Source organism: Hemitrygon akajei, chromosome 27, assembly GCF_048418815.1.
Source record: "Hemitrygon akajei chromosome 27, sHemAka1.3, whole genome shotgun sequence".
Lineage (NCBI taxonomy): Eukaryota > Metazoa > Chordata > Chondrichthyes > Myliobatiformes > Dasyatidae > Hemitrygon > Hemitrygon akajei.
Window position 1 is genome coordinate 5,959,710 of NC_133150.1, and position 15,634 is coordinate 5,975,343.

At 44.9% G+C, this 15,634-nt stretch overlaps 1 protein-coding gene across 11 annotated transcripts in view; it reads left to right on the forward strand.

Moving 5' to 3' along the window:
• The window catches only part of pacsin1b (protein kinase C and casein kinase substrate in neurons 1b), a 370,145-nt gene that overhangs the window by 304,676 nt on the left and 49,835 nt on the right, over nt 1-15,634 (forward strand). For all 11 annotated transcript variants that reach the window (XM_073030300.1, XM_073030299.1, XM_073030302.1 and 8 more), the window contains one exon: nt 204-360. In XM_073030300.1, coding sequence (XP_072886401.1) covers nt 204-360 — 157 coding nt within the window. The remainder of the gene's footprint in view (nt 1-203; nt 361-15,634) is intronic.

The following is a 15,634-nucleotide window of genomic DNA, read 5'->3' on the forward strand; positions in this document are numbered from 1 at the left end:
GTAAATGAAAAGGGAATAGACCAACTGCTTAGCCTGGTACCACTGCCTCAGGAGATGATGTTTTTTCCTCTAATGGAGGTAGCTGTACTTTAAGGAACAAGGTCAAAAATTCCATTTTAAGCCAGTTAGAGAAATAATTAGGCAGAATAGTTAAGTTTTTGTAGTTCCATTGGCTCTGTTGACATTCTCCACTTTCTTTTCAGATTGGTAATTACAAACGCTCAGTGAAGCGCATTGATGACGGACACAGATTGTGCAATGATCTTATGAACTGTGTCAATGAACGGGCAAAGATAGAGAAGTCCTACTCTCAGCAGTTAATTGACTGGTCTAAAAGGTGGAAACAGCTCATTGAGAAAGGTATGCAGGCCCCTTTTTGGCTTAGTATTAAAATATGATTGCAGTATAATTCCATTTAAAATGAATGTGGTATTTTTATTGTAATATCTGAAAATGTAAATATCAATAACTGTCTAGCAACTAAATTTGTTGCTTCTGTCAATGTACTGCCAAAAATATTGTAATGTAGCGATGTACTATATACAGAGCTAGAGACGGCACGCAGTCGGTAAGTCGTTTCGAAGCTAGTTTATTCAAACTTCGCGGCGCTGGCATTTAATCCCTAGTGCCCGCCCTCTCCAGGCGGAAATGACGTCAGAGGAGCAATACCAAAGTTTCCCCCCGCGCGCTGGCTATTTGTGAGCTGGTTCGCCTGCGCGGAAAGTGGGTCGCCACAGTAACTGTCTAATATTACTTGAGACAAAAATGGGTGAATTACTGTGCATTAGCACAAATTGCACAGTCTCATTAAATGGAATTTTTTATATTTGTAGTTGATGCTCAGGTCTGTATAGCTAATCCTATACAGAAGTGGAATGGTGGTTGAGTGGAGAAATTCCAAACACAACTTCTTTGGAGCAGTAATGTAATTAGTGTTGTATCTTTACAGGCCACATTTTGGGCTGAAAAGAGCATTATTTTCCTCCTTTGTCCCTGCTGATTTTTCTCATTCTTGCTCATTTTTAAAGATTGCAGGGAGAAAATTTCAGGTGAGGTTTCTGCACATCTGCCTTTGGGGAAAGAATCTTCACTTCTGATTTTTATACAGCAAAGGTCTTTAATGAAGTAGCTGGATGTAGTCATCCTCAGAGCACTGGCCATAGGAACTTGATTGAAAGCTTAGAATATACCCAATTACCAAGCTATCTTCCATTAAAAGGAGTTACAATAGAAACTGGTTTCCCAAAGAGCAGATGAAATCTATATTAGTGTTCTGATTTGGTTACATATAAGCCAGGATAATTTCCTATAGATATCTTTAAATACACACTTGGAAAGAGGTGAAATCATCGGACAAAGTCAGCATGAATTTACAAAAGGAAAATCATGTCTGACGAATCTTATAGAATTTTTTCAAGATGTAACTAGTAGAGTGGATAGGGGAGAGCCAGTGGATGTGGTATATTTAGATTTTCAAAAGGCTTTTGACACGGTCCCACACAGGAGATTAGTGTGCAAACTTAAAGAGCACGGTATTGGGGGTATGGTATTGATGTGAATAGAGAATTGGTTGGCAGACAGGAAGCAAAGAGTGGGAGTAAACAGGACCTTTTCAGAATGGCAGTCAGTGACTAGTGGGGTACCGCAAGGCTCAGTGCTGGGACCCTAGTTGTTTACAATATATATTAATGATTTAGACAAGGGAATTAAATGCAGCATCTCCAAGTTTGCGGATGACACGAAGCTGGGCGGCAGTGTTAGCTGTGAGGAGGATGCTAAGAGGATGCAGGGTGACTTGGATAGGTTAGGTGAGTGGGCAAATTCATGGCAGATGCAATTTAATGTGGATAAATGTGAGGTTATCCACTTTGGTTGCAAGAACAGGAAAATAGGTTATTATCTGAACGGTGGCCGATTAGGAAAAAGGGAGATGCAACGAGACCTGGGTGTCATTGTACACCAGTCATTGAAGGTGGGCATGCAGGTACAGCAGGCAGTGAAAAAGGCAAATGTTGGCATTCATAGCAAAAGGATTTGAGTACAGGAGCAGGGAGGTTCTACTGCAGTTGTACAAGGCCTTGGTGAGACCGCACCTAGAATATTCTGTGCAGTTTTGGTCCCCTAATCTGAGGAAAGACATTCTTGCCATAGAGGGAGTACAGAGAAGGTTCACCAGATTGATTCCTGGGATGGCAGGACTTTCATATGAAGAAAGACTGGATCGACTAGGCTTATACTCACTGGAATTTAGAAGATTGAGGGGGGATCTTATTGAAACATATAAAATTCTAAAGGGATTGGACAGGCTAGATACAGGAAGATTGTTTCCAACGTTGGGGAAGTCCAGAATGAGGGGTCACAGTTTAAGGATAAAGGGGAAGCCTTTTAGGACTGAGATGAGGAAAAACTTCTTCACACAGAGAGTGGTGAATCTGTGGAATTCTCTGCCACAGGAAGCAGTTGAGGCCGGTTCATTGGCTATATTTAAGAGGAAATTAGATATGGCCCTTGTGGCTAAAGGGATCGGGGGTATGGAGAGAAAGCAGGTACAAGGTTCTGAGTTGGATGATCAGCCATGATCATACTGAATGGCAGTGCAGGCTCAAAGGGCTGAATGGCCTACTCCTGCACCTATTTTCTATGTTTCTATGTTTACCTGCTTGGAAAAGAAAACAAATACTGGGCATTCTGGAAGATTAAATGAATTGTGCATGAATAATGTCAGATAATAGGAGAACAGTTATTAATCTTGGATTATTCTAAAAGGTCAGATGCATCTCTGAAGAATTGAATATAGTTTCCATCATTTCATATAATAAGTATCATTTGAAGTTTTTATGTTTGTAGAGATGAGATGTCATGGGTTGAGACTGTTTGCTGTAGAATGACCATGTTTGTGTAAATCTGTTTCCAGATGTCTGCTATTTTCTACCATTTTACAGTTGGAGCAGCCATTTCAAATATTTGACAAAACTTTTATTTAAGTTGATTGTAATGCTCAGTGAGTTGCCCTTTTGCTCTTCACCCCCACTCCCAAAGTCAGTTTGAAACTCCACCTAAACTGACTCTGTTTCTCATTTTTATTTGATTCTCCCCTCTCTCTCCCCCCTTTCTCCCCCCTCTCTCCCCCCTCTCTCCCCCTCTCTCCCCCTCTCTCCCCCTCTCTCCCCCTCTCTCCCCCTCTCTCCCCCTCTCTCCCCCTCTCTCCCCTCTCTCCCCCTCTCTCCCCCTCTCTCCCCTCTCCCCCCCTCCCCCCTCTCCCCCCCTCCCCCCTCTCCCCCCCTCCCCCCTCTCTCCCCCCCTCTCTCCCCCCCTCTCTCCCCCCCTCTCTCCCCCCCTCTCTCCCCCCCTCTCTCCCCCCCTCTCTCCCCCCCTCTCTCCCCCCCTCTCTCCCCCCCTTTCTCTCCCTCCTCTCTCCCCCCCCCGTCTCTCCCTACAGTTCTTTTATTATCAGGGCTACCCAGCTTAAACCTAGAATAAGTGTCTCTGGACTGATTATCAGTGTGACAATAAACATCCAGGACTAATTTCGTCTCAATGGCAACTTGTGTTCATTTGGCAAACATATAATTTATGCCTGAACTGTTTGCAAGCTTTCATTTTGACCAATTTAAAAATACAAAGATTACTTAAAGAAAATAATTTTAGTATATCAGCAAAATTACAGGCATGTAACTTGTATAACAAGCACAGTACCAGCACTGCGTTCAATGTTTAATCAACAAACCTAATTTTAAATAGAAAATAAATATTTGCATGAAAATATTTTAAAATTTTGTTTGGAATGTCTGCAACTTCTGGCTCAGTAATATTAAGTAAGTTTAAAATGCCATATCAAAGGTTATTCAGACTCCATTCAGTGGATTTTAGAAAAAACAAACTCTATATTGGCAAGTTAGGAAAGTGAAATCTACAATAAGATCACAGTAATATCGATGTCTTTAAAATGATATTGTTCTACTAACTTTTCAGTTATATATTGTTTAATTCCTGTGTGCTTAGACTTCTAGAATAATATCTCAGATCGCATCTTGAGGGTGAGGGGTCCACATGCAATCCTCCAGCCTTCAAACTGCAGTGTACTCTACTTTTTTCCAGTTTTGGAATAAAAAATTTGGGTGGATTGTTCATAGTGTTGTTATATTATTGGTAGATGAGTCCCAAAGAGGAATATTGCCAGCAAAGGAAGAAGAATTTTTTTTAATGAGACCATTCACAATCTTTAGAAAGCTAATGAAAAAGATTTGGGAGTGCTTTTGCTTTTATAATGTCCAGTAATGTGGCAGCTCACTTAAACGTGCCAAAATCCCAGATCTCAATAGTTCAATGGGTACATTTAATTTCAGAGAAATGTATAGAGTATACATCCTGAAATTATTTTTCTTCTCAAACATCCATGAAAACAGAGGAGTGCCCCAAAGAATGAATGACAGTTAAATGTTAGAACCCCAAAGCCCACCCCTTTACAGTTGCCCGTGTACCAACTCTGCGACTGCAGGTCCTCTTTTGGAGCATTTGTCTGTGCTGACTCCACGGTAATTAACTGTTTCCTTTCCTTTGTAGTCCATTCCCCTTACAATAAGATGCCAAGTTGCTTCCTGCACAAGGACACTCTGTGCACCGGCCTTCATTCATCCCACCCCATATAACTATTCTGCTTTCCTATTATCTCGACGAAGTTCATAGCCTTCCATTTTATTTATATTATTCTGATTTAGCAATACAGAACGGTAACAGGCCCGTTCAGTAAACAAGCCTGTACTATCTACCGGTAATTAAGCTCATGTGACCAATTAACCTGCTAACTCATGTCTTTGGAATGTGGTCGGAAGATTGAGTACCCAGAGGAAACCCACATCGTGGTGGGGGCGGGTGGGGGGGAAGTGTACAAACTCCTTGCAGCCAATACTGGCCCTGTAACAGTATTATGCTACCTGCTACACTACTGAGCTGCCCTTATTAGTACATAATAAATCTCAGCCTACTCGTTCTGTCCATATCAGATGTCTGTGCCGTTTTTACCACACGGGTTTTAATATTGTCAAGAAATTTGGCTATAGCACTGTTCCACAAAACCGAGAGCCCGTAAGAGTAATCGTGACGGGTGGATGCTGCAACTATTTGGTTTCGCTTGAACAAATGGACCCAGACTTGGTAGTTCCTCCGAGACTCACTTTATTGTTAATACAGAGAAGAAGAATAGAGAGATGAGAGAAATGCTTTATATTGTACACTACCTACACACTAATAGGTAGGGCTAACTTAAGCAACCCCTAGTAGTCTACACCACCGAGTGTACTTAGCAACGTCTGCGTGGTCCCTGAGGCAGGCGATCGACCGTGAACTGGCTAGGGTGGAGGTCTTTGGCACCAGTTCAGCTGCTCGGCCTGAAGGTGGGACCCAGTTGAGTGGTCTGCCCAAGAAAGAACTTGCCCACCTTTATAGCCCTATTGCCACCTCGCAGTCCAGCTGGAAGGGGCAAGGCATCCAAACCGACGCTTACACGGCCCTAACTTGGGCCAGTCCAAGTCCTGGCCACGTATTAAGCCAACATACATCCTCCATACCTGCAAGTACCACGGTCGGCTGACCTGTAACAAACGACCTTTGCCCCCTCAGGGACAATGCATCCTATTAATCTTACAACCAAACAATGTAAAAAAAAAACATTCTTTAGAGACAAGGTGATGAATTACTTTTACACAAATTAGCACTTTTAGCTTGCTCTCAGGCATGTTATCGGGTAGACCAGAGTCACATATTGTTCTCCCCTTATCTAGTATCAAGGGTCAATCTGCCCAACAACATAACAGGCCCACAAATTCCTAATTGTTAACCATTTCCCTGCTGTGCCAATTTTCATACCCACTCACTCTACCCGTACACTATACACTTACCTATACACTCCACCCCCTGACTCTGGTATAGTGGATCACGGATGCTTGTACAGCAGCACACGTTGACTTAAGCACATGCACAATAACTACTATAACGACTAATATTATTACAATCCACATTACCCATTGTAGTATCTTATGTCCGATGCCCCCAAAGGCATTAGATAACCAGGAAATGAGTCCCCACTCCACAGAAGGAGGTCTGTGGAGTTGTTGGCCCAAAGCAGTCAACTTAGCCGACTCTATTTGAATATGTCTGCCAAACCTGTAAAGTTCTATCATGGGGGTCCCTCCCAATGCATGCAATGGTCTCATTGAGTGCACCCAACACATGCAACGGTCTCATTGAACACACCCAACACATGCAACGGTCTCATTGAACACACCCAACACATGCAACGGTCCCATTGAACACACCCAGCACATGCAACGGTCCCATTGAACACACCCAGCACATGCAACGGTCCCATTGAACACACCCAGCACATGCAACGGTCTCATTGAACACACCCAACACATGCAACGGTCTCATTGAACACACCCAACACATGCAACGGTCCCATTGAACACACCCAGCACATGCAACAGTCTCATTGAACACACCCAACACATGCAACAGTCTCATTGAACACACCCAACACATGCAACGGTCTCATTGAACACACCCAACCCATGCAACGGTCTCATTGAACACACCCAACCCATGCAACGGTCTCATTGAACACACCCAACCCATGCAACGGTCCCATTGAACACACCCAACACATGCAACGGTCTCATTGAACACACCCAACCCATGCAACGGTCTCATTGAACACACCCAACCCATGCAACGGTCCCATTGAACACACCCAACCCATGCAACGGTCTCATTGAACACACCCAACCCATGCAACGGTCTCATTGAACACACCCAGCACATGCAACGGTCTCATTGAACACACCCAACCCATGCAACGGTCTCATTGAACACACCCAACCCATGCAACGGTCCCATTGAACACACCCAACACATGCAACGGTCTCATTGAACACACCCAACCCATGCAACGGTCTCATTGAACACACCCAACCCATGCAACGGTCCCATTGAACACACCCAACCCATGCAACGGTCCCATTGAACACACCCAACCCATGCAACGGTCTCATTGAACACACCCAACCCATGCAACGGTCTCATTGAACACACCCAGCACATGCAACGGTCTCATTGAACACACCTAACACATGCAACGGTCTCATTGAACACACCTAACACATGCAACGGTCTCATTGAACACACCCAACACATGCAACGGTCCCATTGAACACACCCAGCACATGCAACGGTCTCATTGAACACACCCAACACATGCAACGGTCTCATTGAACACACCCAACACATGCAACGGTCTCATTGAACACACCCAACCCATGCAACGGTCTCATTGAACACACCCAACACATGCAACGGTCTCATTGAACACACCCAACACTTTGATATATTCAATCGTACAGCATATTCATAATTCATTCTCAAAAACATATTTCGATGCTCGATACTATCATCAAAGCCCTCAATCCTTTGATGCGTTCACACCGTCCAGACCTCCTCAGTCCACATCCATCGGCAAAGAGGGACAGCAGAGAGGATCCATGACTCCAGATGATGACTCTTGGACTGAGGGTGTTTTCTTCGCGCCTTAGACAGAGCATCTGTCTCACTCATTGAATTGGGAGATCACCTATATATAAGGTTCCACTTTCTTTTATGATTGGCAGGGACGGGTTCCAAGCTCGGACCCCAGGGTCTTCCACTGAAGTGCCCCTAATAGAGCAAAGTGCCATCGCAGCACTCCAGCCATCGGTCTGTACTACACCAGAAAACATTAGTTCTAGGTCCGAGCTGTCAGACATTGCAATTCCTCCTGTCCTTCTAGAGCGACCCACTGAGTGCTACCCTGTGCAGGGGCTAATATTTCCCCCTCCTGTCATTCCCCTCTTGGCCCTGTCACCCATACTTTACTAACTACCTCTTTTACGAACCCCGTAACTGGGTGACTTACCAGCAAAGATAGAGACGTCTGTTGAAGTCTGATGATACTACTTTTAACAGTATTTATTAGTAAAAATACACAAAAATAATATCAATGCAAATATACAGATAATATACGTCGTCAATACTAAACCTAAAAGTGCGGGTATAATAATAATCAATAAGAAATAAGCTCTATCGTTGTCTAGGGGATAATGTATTGTCCGATGGAAATATAAAGTTCACTGCAGTTCACACAAGCTGCCGTCTTTTTGGTTGTCGCTGTGTTGCAATTGTTGGAGAGAGAGAGAGAGAGAAAGAGAATGGGAACATTTACCGCTATGGGTTTTGCCAACCTTCCTTTATGATTTCAATCCGTCAGGTGTCTCGTTGTCATGGCCGTTCAATTGTGACCTCTCCTTTAGCTAAACCGTTCTTCCGTGGTGAGCCCGCCACCCAGGCAAGGGAGGACGCACACGAGCCCCCACCGGCTTTCGCTATAAAACACTGTCACGGGATTTCTAGCATTTCTCCTGGTGCGTCTAAAGGGGTTGTTCCCCAGACCCCTCTTTTATCCTCACTCACGGGGTCTCAGATGTCAATCAGGTTGGGATGATGCAATCCCTCAACCAGACCACTCTGGTTGTCCCCTGAGGGGTTTCAATGAATAGTACAGTACTCAATACACAATTCCATCTCCAAGAGACAATGGCAGTTATCAGTGGTTCCGTTCCGCTTATGTCAGGAGACATTCCTCCTGGTTGTGTATTCTGTGCATCTCTCTCTCATTTCCTGGGTCTCAGATCCGAAATAATAGTGATCTTGCGATTCTCAAAACGGAGGGAGTGACTTTGTACCCTTCGGCCCCTCAGAGTTGCTTCACCTTCGTAACACCCCCATCCTTCTAAGGATTTTTGCCACAGGTAAAAATTAACTAATACAAAGTCTTACAGAATTTCAGAATCTAACACAATACAAAAGAGTTTTTTTTCACTACAGAGTAATACAGTTATACATTCAATCCAGCATCTAAACAGTTAGCAATTACATTGTCACTTCCTTTAATATCTTAATATATTGTACCTTAATAAATTCTTGTAGCATCAGACTCCAATTTAATAACCACCTATTTTTATTCCTTTTCTTCAGCAAAACAAAACTAAAGAGTTGTGATCTTAGCTTTCGTGTATATTACAAAAGTTCATGCAAATACTAATCTTTATTTTACTTTCAAACTTAACCGTCAATCTTCCATGGGGTTGGCTTTATTAGTTACATGCTTTGTCGAAATCCCTTAAACCGGATCCTGATATTTAAAGTGGCATCCCGTCAACCCTCGCCCCTTTTCCAGTTAACTCCCACATGGTTAGCTTGCTTCCCAGTGTGGAATAGGCTTTTGCATGCTCCTTTCATAGGAGTTATTTTATCAACAATGTTTTCCAAACGTAGCCCATTTTCTGAACGTACACACAATTCTTTATTTTTAAGCAAGTCATTAGTTTTATCTTCAGGACCCTTCATTCTATTCGTTGTCAGTTTAATATCTGCAAGTGATCCCTCTTTGTCCAAACAACATTTCAAATTCTGCCTCTTCACAGCACACCCTTGAATAACATTAGCGCGTGGGGCACCTTTACATTCCAAATCAAACTGTAATTGATTCACAGGCACCTTGTTAACAAGCCATTGTCCCTTCAGCCTGGTTACTGCTTCCAACACCAATCCAGACTTTAAATTTTCTTCATTCAACTTAGGAACTACATTTTTCCCTTCACCTTCAATAATAACATTCACATCACAACCTTTTATCTCCTCACTAACTTTTAACACTCCTTCGAACACAAACAACTGGGAATTCTCACTTCCCGCTACTACCAAGGTTAACCCTTTCTTCACTGAACCAAGTCCATCTAACCCACAAGGACTGCATTCCTTTTTAACTGAATCAAATACCTCAGACTTTTCCTGAGTTTCATTACTAGGTTCAGTACCACGTGCATCCACATCTTGAACACCCTCAAACCGGACATCTGCCTCTTCCAGGCTTTCAATCCCCGTCCCCTTTTCAAATTCTAAGTTCCCCTGATCCTCCCAGTTACTCTCTGGGCAACTCCCTTCCAGAGTAAACTCAACCCTGCAGGCTGAAACAACCTCATCTGTCAACCCAGCAGACTCCTTCAAGGTAATGGCATTCTTTTCATCTAGGACTGCCCTCATTTCATTATCGGGAACACCTTTAAAATTTTCAACTTCTTCAAACAGTTCTGTCAAGCCAGACAGATCATCCATGTCCAAACCTGGACCTTCTAACAGCCTTATCTGTTTCTCATTTTTACTCCGTGCCTCTATAAATTTCCTCCTGGCTAAGGGTAGGTCTACCTCCTCTCCTTTACTCTCTTTCACCTCCCTATTCTCCGTTTTACCACCCTCTAACCCCTCTTGGTACAGGGTCGGTAAAAACGTCTCAGCCAAATTGATACTGGCCTGAATTAAACTGGTCTCTTTCTCAGCTGCCTTTCTCGACATGCTGCGAGTGGTCGCGCATGCGGGATAGATCTTGGAACCTAGGGGCGGGTCCTCAACATTTACAGGCTGGCTCGTCAGCTTCATTGCGGACCAAACCCCACCCCCGGCTAAATCGTTACCCAGAAGGACGTCCACATCAGTTCTCGGAAATTCCGATTGCACCCCTATTTCAACTGGTCCAGATACCAGCTCACAATTTATAATGATCCTATGCAAAGGTACAGCTTCTGTCCCTTCTCCTATGCCTCTCAAAGCTACCTCTCCCGTCTCAGGACCAAAATCTAGTAACTTACTGAGAATCAATGACTGCTCAGCTCCAGTATCTCTCCAGATCCGCACTGGAACTAGTGTTTCTCCCTCTTTCACAGACACGGTCCCTTCTGAAATAAATTTCTCACGCCCCTCTCGTATTCTATCTACCTGGGGCTTTCTCGTCGATTTGCTGATCGACACAATACATCCTGTAGGGACTGCTGCTTTCCCTTTTCCTGTCTCCTTCCTCGGAGCAAAGCACTTAGATGCAATATGACCCACCTTTCCACAATTAAAACAGGTCAAGCCAGGACCCCTCCTGCTATCTTGCCTTTCTTCCTCCTTATTTTTACCACTAGCTCCCGGCTGAATCTCTGCCTTAGCCGGCGGGCTTTCTCTACCATTCCCACGGTTTTTCTGGTAATTCTTATTCGAGGAAAACTTTGTCTTGTGGGTTAGGGCATATTCATCTGCGAACCCAGCAAATTCGGATATGGACTTATTCGGCTTCTCGTTCAAATACATCCGGATATCATCCGAAACACAACCTTTAAATTCCTCAATTAGAATTAACTCCCTTAAACGCCGAAAATCCTCTTCCACCATTTCTGCTGCACACCAACGATCCAAGAGCACACCCTTCTCATAGGCAAACTCTGCTTATGTCTGATTCCACACTTTCTTTAAATTTCTGAACTTTTGTCTATAGGCCTCAGGTACCAATTCGTAAGCCCAAAGAATGGCCTGTTTTACTTCCTCATAATTCTCAGACTCCTCCTGCTCCATAGACAACGCCGCATATGTCCGTTGTGCCTTCCCTTTTAACACACTTTGTAACAATGCCACCCACTGATCTCTGGGCCACTTCTGACTCACTACCACCTTTTCAAAATGCAAGAAATAACTATCAACATCCGTCTCTTCGAACGGAGGTACTAACCTAAACTCTCTACTAACATTAAATCTCTCCTCTCGGTCTGGCCCTTGAGCTCTTCGCTCTTTCCTTAACTTCTCCATGTTGCCACTGTTTCTCCTTCTCCTCATACTCCCTCTCCTTTTTGGCTCTTTCCTTCTCCTTTTCAGCTGCTTCCAGCTGTTTTAACTTAATTTCATGCTCCCTTTTCACCTCTAACTCCTTTAGCTGGAGCTCATGCTCCCTCTGCTTCTTGGCTCTTTCCTTTTCCTTTTCAGCTCTTTCCTTCACCTTTTTGGCTGCTTCCAGCTGTTTTAACTTAATTTCATGCTCCAACCTTAATTTTTCCAACTCTAACTGAGCCGTCCCACTAGCTGGTACTTTTTCAGGGATATTTTCCAATAACTCGGCCGAAAACACATTCTTCACAATATAAAACTGAGTTATGGCCCTCCGCACCTCCCGCTTTTTCATTGACAACCTCACCTCTGCGAGATTTAGTCCTTTCGCAATATTTATCAAGTCCGACTTTTGGCAGCCTCTAGCGCCTCCGGAGTCGGGTTTTTTATAGATTCGTCTACGCCCATCTTTGCTGGTTTCCCGTCTGGTTACCCGCGCAACCAGATCCAAGTTTGGACTTAAAAGCCCGATTTACTGGCCCTCCAATTTGGTATCAAATCTCGAGACGAAGCCCCACGTTGTTACGAACCCCGTAACTGGGTGACTTACCAGCAAAGATAGAGATGTCCGTTGAAGTCTGATAATACTATTTTTAACAGTATTTATTAGTAAAAATACACAAAAATAATATCAATGCAAATATACAGATAATATACGTCGTCAATACTAAACCTAAAAGTGCGGGTATAATAATAATCAATAAGAAATAAGCTCTATCGTTGTCTAGGGGATAATGTATTGTCCGATGGAAATATAAAGTTCACTGCAGTTCACACAAGCTGCCGTCTTTTTGGTTGTCGCTGTGTTGCAATTGTTGGAGAGAGAGAGAGAAAGAGAATGGGAACATTTACCGCTACGGGTTTTGCCAACCTTCCTTTATGATTTCAATCCGTCAGGTGTCTCGTTGTCGTGGCCGTTCACTTGTGGCCTCTCCTTTAGCTAAACCGTTCTTCCGTGGTGAGCCCGCCACCCAGGCAAGGGAGGACGCACACGAGCCCCCACCGGCTTTCGCTATAAAACACTGTCACGGGATTTCTAGCATTTCTCCTGGTGCGTCTAAAGGGGTTGTTCCCCGACACCTCTTTTATTCTCACTCATGGGGTCTCAGATGTCAATCAGGTTGGGATGATGCAATCCCTCAACCAGACCACTCTGGTTGCCCCCTGAGGGGTTTCAATGAATAGTACAGTACTCAATACACAATTCCTTCTCCAAGAGACAATGGCAGTTATCAGTGGTTCCGTTCCGCTTATGTCAGGAGACATTCCCCCGGTTGTGTATTCTGTGTGTCTCTCTCTCATTTCCTGGGTCTCAGATCCGAAATAATAGCGATCTTGCGATTCTCAAAAAGGAGGGGGTGGCTTTGTACCCTTCGGCCCCTCAGAGTTGCTTCACCTTCGTAACACCTCACTTATCTAACTCGTGGGAGCCCCCTCTAAAATACCCTCTAAAGCCACAGGATAAGTCTGAATCAAACGGGAAATAGGGGAACCCTCCGTTTGTGGTCGATTGTTCAGAACGTTCACCGCTTGTTGCAGCACTGAATGCCTTCCCTTCATAGTGTGAGTGGTGGTCATCAATTGAACCTGCTGCTTCAAAAGTCCATTTAGTCGTTCAGTCAAGCCAGCTGCCTGGGGGTAATAAGGTATATGGTGGACCCGATAAATACCTTGCTCTTTCGCCCAACGTGACATCCGGTATTCCACCCCCCAAATAGTGGACTCTTGACTGGCTCTAGGAAGGGGTCTGGCCAACAGGAATCCAGAATAAGTGTCCACCATTGTCAACACATTTATCATTCTTATGTGGGGGCAGGGGTCCAATGTAATCAATCTGCCATACTTTAGCCAGTATAAAGCCTCTCTTAATATAGGCAAAAGGTCCACGCGGGACAGAGCGAGGCTTAAATTGCTGGAAAAGGACACTCCGACAGTCATCCACTTGTCAAAGATATCCCATGGTCTTGTCCCCTTCTCCCCGAGATGGCCAGACTGTTCGTGGGCCCCTCTAACTAGAGGCACTGTAATAGCAGATACCACAGCCAATCCGTCTACTTGATTATTGTGGAGCGTGGTAGGGCTAATGTCCTTCTGGTGACCATTCACGTGATGCACATAAATGTCGCACCTCTGCTCCTCCTGCCATATCTGTTGCCAATATTCTTTGCCCCGGATAGGTTTATTATGAACTGTCCACTGGTGTATCTGCCAGCTCACCATCCAGATAGCCATTCCATTAGCCACTTGTCGGTATATATTCTAATTTCCGTGGTGGGGAGTGACAAGGGCAGGGTAACTACTACAAGTTCCGCCAGCTGACTGGATCCGCCCTCTCCTTGTATTAACTGAGTATTGTCCGAGGGTCACAGGGCCGTGGCCTTCCACCATGGGCGTCCCGACACCCATCAGCTCGAGCCATCCGTAAACCAGGCACTAGCCTTTTCATCCGATGTCAATTCCTTGTACGGCCAGCCCCATCGAAGGGGGGAGAGTTCATGAGGGGGAAGCGCCTTCTCGTCCTCGGTTCCAGCTGTCATAGGTAATCTGGCTACTTATTCATGAAGATGGCTGACTCCTTTGGATCCTTTAGTGGCCTGGTCCTGTATGCCATTTCCACTTCACTATGGATGACTGCTGTGCATGCCCCTGTCTCACCCTCGTATTTGGGGTGAACACCCAGGACATAATAGGCAAATCGGCAACACCGTGGGGTCCGATCCCCTGATGGACTCCATTTCCACCAGGGCCTAGTAACAAGCCAGGAGCTGTCATTCGAACAGAGTATATCGTTCAGCAGCCTCCAGCATAGTATGTGACTAGAACCCTAGGGGCACCCTCCTTCCATTCTGCAGTTGCCACAGACTCCATACGGCCACGTTATCGTGAACAGACACCTGTAGTTCATATGGGGCCCCCGAGACCCGAGGTGAAAGGGGAAGAACCTGCTCAACTGCCATTTTGGCCTGCTGGAATGCCTCCTTTTGCTCATCTCCCCATGTGAATTCGCTCTTCTTATGAGTGACAGCGTACAATGGTTTCAGTGGGAGAGTCAAATGGGGACTATGTCGTCTTCAATATCCAAATAACTCCACAAAGCACTGAGCTTCTTGCTTATTAGTGGAGGTAGCTGTGTCTTGTATTTTATTTTGTACCTTTTCCAGCATAATACTCTCCTCCACATGCCAGTGAATCCCCAGAAACGTCACTGATTAACTAGGACCTTGAACCTTGTCTTCATTCAGAGCCCATCCCCTCTCACACTGTAACAGGAACCGCAATGCCTCTGCGACACACCCGTCGTCCGATCCCTGTAGCATAACATCATCGATATAGTGGTGTACTCTGATGTTATGGGGCAGCGCACAGGTCTCCAAATCACGTGCCACTATCCCGTGGCACAAGGTGACACTATGAAAATACCCCTGTGGCAAACGAGTAAAGATATACTGCCTCCCGTTCCAGGTGAAAGCAAACTGCTCCTGTGATTCCTCCTCCAAGGGAATAGAAATCGGGCACTGGCCAGATCAATAACAGCATACCATCGACCGTCTGCATCATCCGAAATATCATCTACCAGCGTCACCATGTCGGGCACAGCAGAACTCAATGGGGGAGAGTATCGATTCAATTGTCGATAATCAACAGTCATTCGCCAGGACCCATCTGGTTTCTTTATCGGCCAGACCTGGCTATTGTACGGGGACGTGGCGGGTCGAATAACCCCAGCTTGCTCCAAGGAGGCAATAGTATCTCCAAGGAGTTATTTCCTTGTGACCTCCCAGGATCCAGTATTGTAGAATCGACACTATCTGCATCAGTGGAGGGATAAGCAGGGGCTGCCACTTAGCCC